At 36.0% G+C, this 15,563-nt stretch overlaps 1 protein-coding gene across 5 annotated transcripts in view; it reads right to left on the bottom strand.

The window, feature by feature from the left end:
* UBE3A (ubiquitin protein ligase E3A) overlaps positions 1-15,563 on the bottom strand; it is a 92,991-nt gene that overhangs the window by 55,790 nt on the left and 21,638 nt on the right. For 2 of the 5 annotated variants that reach the window (XM_052659712.1, XM_052659709.1), the window contains exons 2-4: positions 6,251-6,314; positions 3,782-3,901; positions 470-514 (exon numbers count right to left, since the gene is read on the bottom strand). Coding sequence is in view for 3 of the 5 variants with exons in the window: in XM_052659709.1 (XP_052515669.1) it covers positions 470-514; positions 3,782-3,801 (65 nt within the window). In the remaining 2 variants the exon portion in view is untranslated. Of the gene's footprint in view, positions 1-469; positions 515-2,023; positions 2,225-3,059; positions 3,170-3,781; positions 3,902-6,250; positions 6,315-15,563 lie in introns of those variants that run through there. The other 3 variants (XM_052659713.1, XM_052659710.1, XM_052659711.1) reach the window with 3 other exon arrangements.

The following is a 15,563-nucleotide window of genomic DNA, read 5'->3' on the forward strand; positions in this document are numbered from 1 at the left end:
TTCTGCCTAGAATGTGCTAGCTAACTCCCAGTCTCACTTTAAGACTTAACTTAGCCTTCCCTGATCACCCCTGTTTTCTGCCATGTGGATTAGGTCCCTATTGCATCAAGGTTCCTGAGTACACTGGTACTTCTTTATGTTCATGTTCTATCCTGGGATCCTTCTACCACCATGAATGAAATGATGTGCTTCTATGTCTTTCACACTGAACAGAGTAAAACTTCTAGGGGAGCAAAAATATGTAAGAATCCAGGGGTATGCAATTATCTGTCTAGAAGTAGAAATCAATGTTACCAAGATTTAGAGGTATTTATTTGGTAGGGAAAATGAGACATGTGTATTCCTATCTTCCAATTTACTTTCTAAAGTATTACTCTCTTTAACTGGAAATTGTTTTCAAAAAATGTGATACCATTTAAAGCAATCTAGAGCAACTCAGACACCACAACCTCAACCAAGTTACACTTACATTCGGCTAGCTTCAATGTCGTCAGATTGAGGTTCTCCTGATGATCTGTAAAATGCAATTGAGAAAAGTTAAGCAAAATATTCCATATTTCTAAAAAGGAGCAAACATTTTATTTTGGAAGACAAATTTGAAACCAAGATTTAATGGGTTAACAATTTTAAAAGTTCAACATGAGAAAAAAGTGGTCAGATCAGATTGCCATACAACATATTTATCGTAAAGGCTAGACTAATAAAAACTCAGTTCATTTTTTTAAGGAAAGGAAATTAAACACTATTTAGGTACCAATGTACAAACCAATGTAACAAATCATAATTATTTACAAAGTCAAATATTTATAATAAAAACATACAACTCTGAAACCGTCTATAGCCAAGTATCAGTTATTCACAATATCAAAGGTATTCACTGGTATTCGTGGTCCCAAACTTTAGATAAAGTATCAGCAAACTACTGCCTGGGATGACAAACTAAGGCCTGGGTCAGCCGCCTATTTTTGTGAACTTGCTCTGGCACAGAGGCATGCTCATTTATTTACATACTGTCTATGGCTGCTTTTATACTACAAGAGCAGAGCTGAGAAACAGAGACACGCGGCCCACAAAGCCTAAAATACTTATTACCTGGCCCTTAAAAAAAAAGTCTGCCAATCTCTGCTGTAGATAATACAAACTTAAACCTAACAGCCTCATGAATTTTGAAACACTAAAGTCTGATTTACCATTCTGATCATGATTACTTTATTTCAATGAAAGTAGCTTTCCCTGAAAATACACTGGCAGCGTGTGTACCTGTCAACTGTATTCCAGGGCATTAAAAATCTTGCTGTGGATAACTATGAATGACTTCAGCTATGAACAGTTGCCAGTTTTTTTCTACTTTTTCCAATATACTGCTGCTATTTTAAGTAGAAATATTCAAAATTCTAAGACAGTAAGAAATATTTTATTTTCATTCTGGGGCATGAACCAATTCTGCCTACCATTCCCAACATGTTAAAAAAAATAAATTCCTATTACTCTATTCACTTTTATAACCATCATCAGTCAACATATATTAAGGTGAATCAGCATAATACTGATTTCAACACTTTCAATTCACAATATAGGTAAAATATTTTTTAGAGGTCAAAAGCTAAATTTTCAAACTGATATTACAAGGACTTGATTTGTAAATTTATCACTGACTTGAGGCTTCAAATTCCAAACAACTTTTAACAAAAGAATCTTAAACTCAAGAGCCACCAGAAAAGAAATAATCTGTCTCCCATATTTCTCAGTTTTAAAAAACTCACGTCTTTATCACTTTCAGAATTATTTTTTATTGCAGTGGTCCAAGGGAAAGAATGCAAAAAAAATATAAGAGTCCAGCAGCTCAAATATTTATTTTAGATCTTCTTTGCAGTATATTCACATTTTCAATTATGCACAAAATGATATTAGAACTAAAACCTGGGGCATGCTGGAGGTGGCAGTGACTTGGCAGTGACACAAATGCAAAAATTTCACTCCACCCTCTCCCCCAGGGAGCAAACAAATCACCTTTGTGACACACCTGGTTTCCACCAGCCTTGTGGGTAAGTACCCCAAGATTGCTTCCAAACTTGTATCTCTCAGACAGAAGAGCTAAAAAGTGATGATAACCCCATGTACCAGCTGACTCATTTTTGAAAGTGCGACCGACCCTCCAGCATCAGATGTCATACTGTAAGGAGGCAGAGCAGGCTTGCAAAACAAAAAACAAAACCTGCTGGCTCTAAGGGAAGAGAGGCAGATTAGAAGCTTTTAAACACGCAGGCGGCAAAATTTTCAAAATTAACAGGGAAAGAGAGGGGGGGAAAAACTGAGGACACATTGACAGGGAAATTAAACTACTACTACAAAAAGGTAAGATGCAAGCAAGAGGAAACACAAATCCAAGTCTCAGAAGCACAATTTGTAATTATTGTAAAATTTTGAGATTCTGAAATGGAATAGAGATTAAATACATCAAATGGTATCTACACTCTTAATTTCCAAAGTCTGCTCCCTAAACAAGAGAATATGTAAATATTAGCATCATTTAATATTAACATATACTAATGTAACTACCAGACCACTTTAAAGTCAAACCAAGTAATTTAAACCAATTCAAGAAGAAAAAAATAATATAAATTGAAGATTACCTTAAAACAATCTACCCTAAGACTCTTAAACATAGTGCATTTGTTTTTCACTCAAAACGGAAATTGTTTTTAATCAAGAAAAAGGTTAAGAATAAACACTGAACTAAAAGAAGCACTTTTTTTTTAAATGAGTAATAAGTAATAGTACCTGCCTGTATAAATTTCTAGTCATTCTGCTTATTGTATTCTGTCTGTAATATTCTAAATGATTTACCAAAGAGTATCCTAAAGTTAGGATCCAAACACTCAAAATCATACAGTACTAAGATCTGGGGGGAGAACAGATATATGTCTATGTATGGCTAAGCCCTTTCGATGTTCACCTGAAACTCCCACCACACTGTTAACTGGCTACACCCAAATACAAAATAAGTTTAAAGTTTGGGGGAAAAAAAATTCTAAAACTCCAATAAATAAATAAAATACCTAAGATCTAACAATAGTTTCCAAGCTTTAATTTGGCCCTGAAGAGTCTTTATTCTTTACTGTCAAATGATGGGGAGCAAGGATCTGGTTGTCCAGCTGCTCAGTCGTGTCCAACTCTTTGCAACCCCATGGACTGCATGCAGCACACCAGGCTTCCCTTCCATCATCTTCTGGAGCTTGCTCAAGCTCATATCCATTGAGTCAGCTGTAATTTTACCAAATTGAGGACACAAATCAAATGAAAAAGACCCCAGAAGTACTGACTTAGGTTAACCTAAAGTTTGTCAAAAAACAAATCAGAAGAGAGATTTTTATGAGGTGCAGCTTCTGGGGACTGCAAGCCCCTCCTTTAACTTCCACTGTAACTCTCTGGGACAGAACAGTATACCAGTGTTATTAAAACTCTCACCACGTGAAAAGCATACCTTAAAATGTATATTAAGACTTTTTTCATAGTTTTTTTTAAAATCTTCATAATAAAATCTTTATTTAAAAACTTGGAAATTTTTAGGAATACTTTCCTATTTATTCATACAGATAAGTCTGGGGAAAAGGCAGAAAGTATTTTAGGAAGATTAAATGGAGAAGCAGGTCAACTCGTAGGTTCACTATTCTTAGCAGTCAGTATCCCTGTCAACTATACATTTTCTTCCTTTTTTTTTAACAGCATGTATTTTACAATGGCAGCCTTTTAAAGGCTGTAAAATAACATTCAAAATTACCTTTTACAAGCTGTGGCCATTCGGTGACATCAGGGTGATCACAGCTTTGAGTCACTGATTAAAAACAGGTTGTCACACCAGTCTAGCTGCTAACTTGATCTGAGCGTAGGTTTAATAACTCTAATAAATTAAACAAATCTTTAGTTAGAACACTTTATAAACTCAATTCATTGTTCAAAAAAAAAAATCTTCACAGGTTCAAATTAGGTGCCAATGTAACATTCATCAGAAGAATAATTATAGAAATGCTTTCAAGGACTATTTTCCAGCATTTTTCCCTTAAATTATTTCTTCACTTGAGAAAACAATGACAATAATCTTGTACTTTTATGAAGTGACACAGTTTACAAAAGCACTTTGGTCAACATCTTAAATCTCAAAACAACTCTGGCTCTAACCTATAACGAGTAGGCAGGATAGAAAGAATTTTAAAAAACAGAAAAACAAAGCAGCCTTAGAGTGATTAATTGACTTGCCCAAGATTTTAGTATTAGTGTTGAAGCCAGGCCTAGGACTAAAACCTAGCTATACTGACTTCCTAACCAGAATTAGTATTTTGTGATTTTGTTTAGTTTTGCTCTAGAGTCTCAAGATTTAAATATATGTAAGCAAGCAAAGATTTAAAATATAAATTGAGAATCCACAATTACAATAGTTTAAATGGGACTAATAGTAATAGAGTTTTCCAGGCAGTCAAATGCCTAATGAAATAGTTATACACAAACATACACACACACATACACACATACACATCAAGTCTATTCCTACTTATTCCATAGGATAATCTAACAGTAGCAAAAACTCCTTGGGTATTTCACGAATATTATATTTTCCTTATCAGTCATAAATCCACTAACATTCAATTTCATGTCCTGCAACTAGTTTTTCCTCCAGATGATTTCCCTACCAAACTAAATATCCAGGCCAAATCTGAAAAGCGATCTAAGGAAAGATGAGAAAATTAGGAGACAGAAACAAAAGACCCTTGACATTTATATAATAGGAAGCTATCTGAGAAGACTACGGGATGAAACATCAATGCTTGAACCCATAACTCTGCAGCCTATGAACTTGGGCTTCAAATTCAGATACGGGTAAGAGTTGGCCAAAGAATACATAAGTAACTTTCGTGGACTCCAATACAGACATACTTCATCTTATTGCACTTTACAAATAATGTGCGTCGTCTTTGACAACCTGAAGGTTTGTGGCAGCCTGCCTCTAGCAAGTGTACAGGTGCCATCTTTCCAACAGCATTTGCTCACTTCATGTCTCTGTGTCACATTTTGGTTAATTCTTGCAATATTTCACATTTTTTCCTCATTATTATATTTGCCATGGTGATTTATTATCAGTAACTTTTGATATTACTATAACAACTTGCTGAAGGCTCAGATGATGTTTAGCACTTTTTTTAATCAACAAAATATTTTTAAATTAAGGTATGTACACTATTTTTTAGACATAATGTTATAGCACACTTAATAGACTGTAGTAAGCATCTGTCAATGTAACTTTCACAGGCACCAGAAAGCCAGAAACTTCACTCATTGATTAGCTTTATTTGCCTTACTGCATAGTCTAGAAGTAAACCTGAAATACCTCTGGGGTATGCCAAAATATGTGGGATCTATAATCCCTGGAAGATATCAAATTTCCTAGATTTTCCTGTCATGTTACATGCTTCCTAATAACAACCTAGAAGATTCTTGAGGTCATTTGGAAAAGAGGTAATGCGCCCCCTGAAACAAACAGTATTTCCTCTGGAGTCTTCATAAGACTAATAGTGTATGTGGATTTAAAAGATCCAAGTCTAACTTTCCAACCTGTAAAACATAAAAATGAAAAAGTCAAAATACCTTTTAATTGATTAACTGAGATGAATTAATTCATTACAGAGCTACATGTTCTATGAAAAATATTGAGGCAACTTTTCTCTTCTAGACTTCCTTTTTCATAGTCCAGTGCTCAACAGAGCAAACAGCTCCCAGAGTCAGTCTGGATACAAGGCCTTGTTTGGTCCCTTACTCAATGGAAAATCTTGGGCAAGTTTCTTAACCTCTCCAAGCCCGTTTCCCAATATACTAAGGTAACAGTAGTACCTATTTCAGAAGTGTGTCATGAGGATGAACAAACATGTATTTTGTTCAAAACAGTGTCTGGCACATAGAAAAAACCCAATAAATGGAAGCTATTATTAACTCATAACCTAACAGCCAAACTCGCCCCCTCAATCTTCTTAAACAATTATTTTACCCCTGATAGCACACTAACCTCTTCTAAATTTCTTTCTGAATCCCACTTGGAGCCCTCACACAGTCTACCTGGCAGCATAGTGATTTAGCACCTAGCAGAATAATCCTTTAAAAAATGGCAGTCATCCAAATCTGCTGAATACATCACTATTCTAATCATGACATTAAGATATTCATGCAATTTTGACTTTCAAAAAATAAAACAGAAACATACCATATTTCGCCAAACTTCTGAGGAGCTGGTGAATTCTAAAATCAGGCTCTTACAGATTTTTAACCTAAAACATAAAACACCTCACTCAATTCTTTTTACATAGACAACTGAATAGACAACTTTCAAAGAAAAACAATTGCTCAAAAATTACAGAAGCAAACTCATTTGTAATATCTGTGAATATTCAAAACATATCAAGAGACAAATGCCCCTAAGAGCTGCTGCCAGGATGTATGGACAGGTCGTGAGGCAGGCCCTGTGGCCTGAGTGCTTCCAGCGGGCAGAACCATGATGCCCATTTTCAGCCACAGAGTTTACTGCTCTCCATTTCCTTACTCCTATCTCTCTCCAACACGGCTGAAAATACATGACAACTGTTTAAGTACGTGTCTCGAATTCCTTCAGATACCTACACAGTTAAGCTTTAACTAAATTCTATATGCTGAGCATCTGCTATGTTAGGTACATACAGGAGCATCTGCCCAGCCACCTCCCAGAGCAGCAGCTTGGGAGTGTCCTGTAAGTCTTAGGTGTCAGATTGTTGTATTAGCGAAAATATTTTTTAAGTATGTAAGACAATGTTGTCGGGAGCATAATAGGGCCTCAATGTATGGTAGCAATTATTATTTTTTAAATCAAACATTTAATCTATCAAAACTTCTCTCTTATAAAAAAAAATTTTTTTGAAGCCTTTAAGTTTCAGCATGGATCCAAATAATCACTGTAAATTCTTATCTCATTTGTACACCATCAGAGCACATCTCAGTTGAACAGAACTGAAGTTTTTTTTTTAATACATTTCCTCTTACTACATATGAAGAAACCAAGTTCCCCACCAAGTCAGGAAACCCACTCAGCATCCTAAAGGTTGTTGTCAGAAAATGAATATACTGCATATAATTGGAGAAGGAAATGGCAACCCACTCCAGTGTCCTTGCCTGGAGAATCCCAGGGACAGAGAAGCCTGGTGGGCTACAGTCCATGGGGTCGCACAGAGTCAGATACCACTGAAGTGACTTAGCAGCAGCAGCAGCAGCATATAATTACTGTTTTTAAAATTAATCAAATGTTAAGATCTTAACAGACTGAGTCTCAAAACTCTCTTCTATAATACAATCACCTAAAGAATCTGTAAAAAAAAAATGCAGATACTTACTTGATCTCAACCTCCAGAGACTGTGATTCAGTATATAAAATGGGGATATGGGGATCTGTATTTTAAACACACATTTCATGTGATATGCATACCCCAATTTGAGATACTTTGCCTTAGAGGATTAGGAACACATAATCATCAAAGAAATATACCAAATCTATGAAGATACAGGATAAGTAACAGAAACTGTAAGCACCAAAAATGCTAGTTGCACTCTGTACATTTAACCATTAGCACTCTTACACCATACCTAGTGCCTTTATTTTCTTTATATTCAACAGAGGGCTCAGTATTAATCAAAGAATAAGAAATGAATGTAAAAATAAGAAACGTCAATATGAATCTATATCCACCTGTCCTGCTATCATTTTCATTTATCCTTAAAACAGTCCATCTGCCTATTCTCACTTCTGTCATGTCTTTTATCTCCTCTCCAATAGCCTATTTCCTTCACCTCCATGTAACCCTGGGACAAACTAAATTTCCAGACTACTTTTTCTATCACTTTTTCATTATGTCCACTTAGCAATCCTGTTCTCATTTATGCCATGTTTACAGTGTCTTGAATTTATGGGAAAGCTACTTGTTGACAAACTCATTCATTTTAAATTTCTCAACAAAAGCATGTTCCCAATAATTTTCTTGCATAAATCTTCCTGCCTTTAGGTTCTCCTCATTCTAGTTCACTCTGCAGGTAAACTAAAATTTTTAAATATTACTTTCTTATAGTACTTCCATCATAATTCCCTCAACTCCATTAACACTTTACAGTACCATTACCTTCCTTTAACCACCAAGATCATTACCTCAGATGCTAACATACAAAACTTCACATACTGAAAGTTTTCTTATAAAAGTCATCATCATTCTTATATGTCCTACATCTTATGACCTCTTAATCCTACTTTTTCTCTGCAGTATTTCACAATGCTAACCATTTCTCAACCCTCCTGGCTTCCGTAACGCTGTACCTGTCAGTGCTCTACCTCTGACTGGAGCTAAGTCTTCTGCTAGTTCATCTTCCTACTCCCCAACCACAGCCTCTAAGTTTCCATCAGTAGCCCTTTGCCTAACGTAAGAAAAGGCGCTATTTAATTTAGGTTAAATTAATTTTCTGGACAAGGTCAGCACCTGTTCCTCCATCACCTCTCTATATATTTAGGATCCCTAATATCTTTTACAGAGAAGGCAATGGCAATCCACTACAGTACTCTTGCCTGCCAAATCCCATGGACGGAGGAGCCTGTAGGCTGCAGTCCATGGGGTCGCTAAGGACTGAGTGACTTCACTTTCGCTTTTTACTTTCATGCACTGGAGAAGGAAATGGCAATCCACTCCAGTATTCTTGCGTGGAGAATCCCAGGGACAGCGGAGCCTGGTGGGCTGCTGTCTATGGGGTCGTAGAGAGTCGGATACAACTGAAGCGACTTAGCAGCAGCTGCAACATCTTTTAAGATCCCTTACATCTTAAGAGCCCTTACACCTTTTAAGCCTTGATCTCTTGAGTCATAAGCCTGCTACTCTCAGTTACCAATGGTACACATGCACTTGGGATGTTTCATTAGCATATAAAATCAAACTCAATTATTTAAAAAAAAACCTCACTCCATCTTGATATGCCTACTCTTCCTACTCTTGTTGTCCTACTAATTACAGATAAGAAAAATGGTTAAAAAAAAAAAGGTGAAAAACGAGAAAAAATGGTGCCATTATTTTCCTCCTCATTTTTATTTAGCCCAACCACTGTACAGTTTGATACTAAAGATCACTCAAAGAATGTCTACTACCTAAAGCTAATACAATGCTATATGTCAATTATAGCCTGAATTTAAAAATATGTTTGAAGGTCTACAAGTGGATGAAGACATACTGGTAAGGAAACTAGACATGCTCTTACACAGATATAAAGAACAGACTTTTGGACTCTGTGGGAGAAGGCAAGGGTGGGATGGTTTTGAGAAAAGCATTGAAACATGTATATTACCAAATGTGAAATAGATTGCCAGTCCAAGTTCAACGCATGAAGTGGGGCACTCAAAGCCGGTGCACTAGGACAACCCTGAGGGATGATACGGGGGGGGGGGGGGGGGGGGGGCGGTTCACGATGGGGACACATGTACACTCAGGGCTGATTCCTGTCAATGTATGGCAAAAACCACTATGAGTATTGTAAAGTAATTAGCCTCCAATTAAAATTAAGTAATTTTAAAAATTAAAATAAATTCAAAACTCAGTCTATAAATAAAGTTTTAGTGACCCTCTCCCCAGAATTGGAAACTAGACTTGCTCTTCTTCCCATGTAATGGGGGAAATGGGCACAAACAATAAAAACCACAATAAAGTAGGTAACTGCAATGCACAGTTAAGTGTTGTGAAGAAGAAACCACAACATTAAGTGCACAGATAAAAGTATTCTGACTTAAGTCTGGGAAAAAATGTAAAGATGTTCTTTATAAAGTAACATATAAACTGAGCGCTGAGGCATGAAATAAACTGAGCACTGAGGCATGAATAATGTTTATCCCAGACATATTAAGAAAAACCAGGGGAAGTAATGATACCACTACCACTCCAGTCATCCAAATTAGAAAACTGAGTCATATTCTAAAGAGAAGCCCTTTCCAGTACAACAAACTTACCCACTGCTATCAATTCTATCTCAGAAATTCCCCCACACTCCAACACTTCCCCCAATTATTCTGTTGTTGGTTTTGTTCCAGAGTAGCATTTCAGATGAAACTGTACACGATTCGGAAAAAATCTGCCAGTCCAGCCTCTTCTCTCAGACTAGACCACACTTTTAGAGAACACACATATAATTTGTTTTTATACTTCCACTGCTTGAAAATGTTCACAAAATATACTTCTCAGGATAAACATCTTACAAAAGAGGAATATTTCCTTTTAGGTGACTTGCTTTAGGTCACTTAACTAGTAAGTATAAGGTTCAGATCAAGTTGTCTGATTCTAAAGAACATGTTTTTTCCTTCCATTGTTGTTCAGTCACTAAGTTGTGTCCAACTCTTTGTGCCCCACCCACACGAGGCTTCCCTGTCCCTCATATCTCCTGGAGCTTGCTCAAGCTCATGTCCATTGAGTAAGTGATGCCATCCAACCACCTCATTCTCTGTTGCCCCCTTGCCCTCAATCTTTCCCAGCATCAGGGTCCTCGCCAATGATTCGGCTCTTCTCATCAGGTGGCCAAAGTACTGCAGCTTTAGCTTCAGCACCAATAAATATTCGTGATTGATTTCCTTCAGGATTGACTGTTCTGATGTCTTTGCAGTCCAAGGGACTCTTAAGAGTCTTCTCCAACACCACAGTTCAAAAGCATCAATTCTTCAGAGCTCAGCTTTCTTTATGGTCCAATTCTCACATCCATACATGACCACAGGAAAAACCATAGCCTTGACTAGATGGATCTCTGTTGGCAAAGTAATGTCTCTGCTTTTGAATATGCTATCTAGGTTGGTCATAACTTTTCTTACAAGGAGTAAGCGTCTTTTAATTTCATGGCTGCAGTCACCATCTGCAGTGATTTTGGAGCCCCAAAAATAAAGTCTGACACTGTTTCCTCTGTTTCCCCATCTATTTTCCATGAAGTGATGGGACCAGATGCCATGATCTTCGTTTTCTGAATGTTGAGCTTTAAGCCAACTTTTTCACTCTCCTCTTTCACTTTCATCAAGAGGCTCTTTGGTTCCTCTTCACTTTCTGCCATAAGGGTGGCGTCATCTGCCTATCTGCAGTTATTGATATTTCTCCCGGCAATCTTGATTCCAGCTTGTGTTTCTTCCAGCCCAGCATTTCTCATGATGTACTCTGCATATAAGTTAAATAAGCAGGGTGACAATACACAGCCCTGACGTACTCCTTTCCCTATTTGGAACCAGTCTGTTGTTCCATGTCCAGTTCTAACTGTTGCTTACTAGTCATCTGTATTTCTGACTTCAATGCTTTTGTTTCTCACAACACTTTACCCCGAAATACTTCTCTTTTACTAACCTTTATCTCCCACCCACCTATTATGCCCTGTTAAAAAATACTCATTTTAAATACTGTACCACACAATTCTCTAATCTCTTCTGTAATCATTTACTATATATTCCTAATACTATATTAATTTCTATCTTAAGTTTATTATTTTATATATTATAGCTAACTGTACACATTTCACAGTGCTTCTAATTGTAAGCTGGCTGAGGGGAAGGCGCATATCCTTTATGTTTACTTTCATCATATTGGGGACTGTTTTCTTGCCTCCACACCTCCTGTGTACAAGGAGGGGGGGCGGGGAAGAGTAAAGCTCATGGCCTGACAAAGGATTCTGAACTAGTTCTGAATGCAATTCATGGACGAATAAACAAGAGTATCCCTTAATTCCAAAATAACACAAATTTACCCCAAGTCAATTTAACGAAAGTATATTCTGAAGCTCAAAGATGTAAGAATCACCAAGAAAATTTCATTTTCTAAAAGAAACATCTCTCTTTCCAAAGAACTTGTTCTACCAGGGACTAAAGCGTAGGATATTAAATAGTATAATTAAAATTGATACAACCCCTTCAAAAAAATGACAGTTATCTACTAAAACTAAATGTATACATATCCTATAACTTAAAAATTCCACTAGGTACATCAAACAGAAATGAGAACACACGTTCACCAGAAGACATTTAGTGGAAAATTAAGAGTAACAAGTCTTAGTCACCCTAAACCAAAAATGACTAAAATGTCCATCAGCAGCAGAATGAAAAACAAAATACAGCTGATCCTTGAACAACCCAAGTTTGAACTATGCAGGTCCACTTAGATGTGGATTTTTCTTCAGAAAATACACTAATATAGTAACACTATTTACAGGTGGTTGGAATCACTGAAGTGTCAAGTCTGCAAGGCCTACTGTAAGGCCATACATGCAGCTTTCTGACTGTGCAGGGGATGGGCACCCCAAGCCCTAAACTTTCTTAAGGGTCAACTGTACCATACAGACATGATGAGCAACCAGCGACAACCAACAGTGTGGATGAACCACACAAATATGATGTGTGAGATAAGTCAGATACAACTACATGTGACTGTTTCTAGTTACATAAAATATAAAAACAGGAAAATCTCATCTATGCCAGTAGAAGTCAGGATACTGGTTACTCTTGAGGAAAGAGAATTAATGACAAAGAGAGCACAAGGGGCTTCAGAGGAACTGATCTTATTCCTTGATCTGAATGCAGGCTACGTCTGTGCGCTCAGTGTGTGAAAGTTCAACAACCTATGTGCATACTCATATCCTTTTGTATGTGTATCATACTTGAATCATTATAATTTATTTTAAAAAGCACAGTATGCTATAAATACTGTGCACTTGATAAATAAACGTAGATGAAACAGAAAGTAAGTCCAGAGAAAGATCCAAAAAGTATCTAACAGTTACTTCTTATCAAAAACAAGAAAACTGGACAACATACACGAAAAAATGTTTTCAGACCCTGGGTACGAGGCAGTGTGAGACTGTGATCCATAAGAATAAACAGAGTTAAGGTGAACCCTTTGAATGCTTGAATTTCTGCCCAAAGGCAACTTTCTGCTAGAGTCAATGGAGGGAAACCCAGACAGAAGACAGTAGTCGCACTGGGGTGTGAAGCAAGAGATCAGAGTTGAGTAGGCTAAAATGGCTAGAATATGTAGTAAGACTGAGTGCCAGAGAGGGGAGCTAAGCAGAGAAAAGTTTCCATAAGCCTGCCACTCGAGGGTCCTTTTAAGTCTGTCACTATATACTAAACTGGGCATGAATAAAGTGAAAGACTCCATGAAGCTGAAGAAAGAGGAGCTGTGAGCTGAAATATTCCCAATGCTCATACAAGACTGGGAGATCCCTAAGTTCCTCCCAATCAGAATGATGAGAACATGTTGACACTCAAAATATTTCATAGACATTTACGGGACATTTAGCAGGAAACTAAGAAAGGCCATGCCGTTCTAGTAGCTACCAGCCCAAAAGTAAAGCCTTTTCTAGATACACTCTAACAGAGCCTTGAAGGAATCAAGCTGAGCAACAAGTTAATTCGATGGCTGCCAAAACAAAATTTAACATTTGAAAAGACAACAAAATCCAGCCACTCAACAACAAAATACTACAATATTCAGTATCCAGTAGTAAACTACTAAATTTACAAACAGGAAAACAAGACCAATAACCAACAGAAAAACCAGTCAAAAGACCCTGAAGTGAATCAGTAGATGAGAACTTTTAAAATAGATATTATAAATATGATCAAGGATTCAAAAGGATATATGAAAATGAAACTTTTAGAAATACAAAATAATGTATATAAATATATAATATTTACTTAAATATATAAATCATCTCAAAGTATTTGACACTGCAGGGGGAAAAAAACAAGACAAAGTAAATGGAAGCAGAGAGAGACAAAAAAAGAACTAAAAATGTTAATGATCAAACATTATACATGTTACCAGAGTCCCTGGAAAACAATGCAGAAGGAAGAGAAGTGACTTCAAAAAAATACTTGTGAAGAAATAATGACTGACACTTCCAAATCTGATGAAAGCATAAGCACACAGACCAAAACAAACAAACAAAAAACACACATATACCCAAAGTCAATAAATCTTAAGCAAGATAAACACAAAGAAAATCAGGGATAAAGAGAAAATCTTAAAAGAGACGCCAGAGGGGGTGGAAAACACTTTATGAACAGGGGAAGAAACTTAAGTCTAACCACAGACTTCTCATCAGAAACAAATGCGGAAAAAATAATGTCAAACTAGAGTTATGTATCAAGTGATAAATATTCTTCAAAATGTTAAGATAAACCATTATATATAGACTAGAATGGCTACATCAAAAAGACTGAGAGTCCCAAATGCTGATAAGAATGTAGAGCAACTGGAAATTTGTAATGGTTGGTAAGAGTGTAAAACAAAACAACCAATTTGGGGAAGCCAAGACAAGCTATCCTGGCCAATCTCTGCCCCAAAGTACAGCTTCATAAGCAAAATAAATAACTGCAGATGTTTGAAGTACACTAAGTTTGGGGTGATCTGTTACGTACCAACAATAACCAGAAAAATATACTAAATTTAGTTAAGTGCAATACACTAAATTAATAATTATACATTTTATAAGTTCTAGTTAACTGTATATTATGAAATTAAGGATGAGATATTCTAAACAACTTATTGAGTTAGCAAAAAAGTTCTTTTGGAGTTTTCTATAAAATGTTATGGAAAATCCCTAACTTTTTGGCCAAAACAAAACTTTGAAAAGCATCCACAAAAAAAAAAAAAAAGAAGAAATAAAACAAGTTAACAGATAGATAGATATGAGACATTAAATAAAGTAAAATATTAAGTATAGAACTACATTCTACAATTATTTCATACCTGTGTAAGTTTGAAAATTTTCCTAATAAAATTTTTACAAGTGAAATAAAAACATTTTCATACAAATAGAAGCTGAAAGGTTTTTTCTGGCCAACAGACTTAGTGCTCTAGAAATTTTTTTTTATTTTTTCAAGTAGAAGGAAAATAATATCAGATAGTAATTTGGGTTCATGAAAAAAATCTACGCAAAAGAAATGAAATGAAAACATGAACAAAACATCAAAGAATATTGCTCCTGGTTTTTAAACTTCTTTATGTATCAGCTGACTATTTAAAGAAATAATCAGAAATTCTACTGTGGAAATTTATAGCTTGCATTAAAGCAAAACAGAAGATTAAAATGGCAAAAAAGGATGAAGAAAGGCAAACGAATTTATCATGTTCTCGAATTCCTCTACTCTAAGAGGTCTTATTTTAATGGCAGACTGAGATAAACTAAGGTGCATACTGTAAATACTAGTGCAACCAACTGGGGAAAAAACAGAGATACAAGCTAATAGTGGAGATAAAACAGACTTCTAAATAATGCTTAATCCAAAAGAAAGCAGGAAGTGGGGGAGGGAAGTAGTATAAATAACACAACTAAAAAACAAACAGTAACCTGATACTCTTAAACTCAACCATATTGACAATTACAATAAATACAAATGGATCAAAAACTCAAAAAGCAGAGATTGTAAACAATCAAAAAGGATGTAACTGCAAACTATAAAAGACATATTAAATATAATGGCATATAAATTGAAAGTAAAT

The sequence above is a fragment of the Budorcas taxicolor genome, chromosome 21, assembly GCF_023091745.1.
Source record: "Budorcas taxicolor isolate Tak-1 chromosome 21, Takin1.1, whole genome shotgun sequence".
In the NCBI taxonomy this organism is placed as follows: domain Eukaryota; kingdom Metazoa; phylum Chordata; class Mammalia; order Artiodactyla; family Bovidae; genus Budorcas; species Budorcas taxicolor.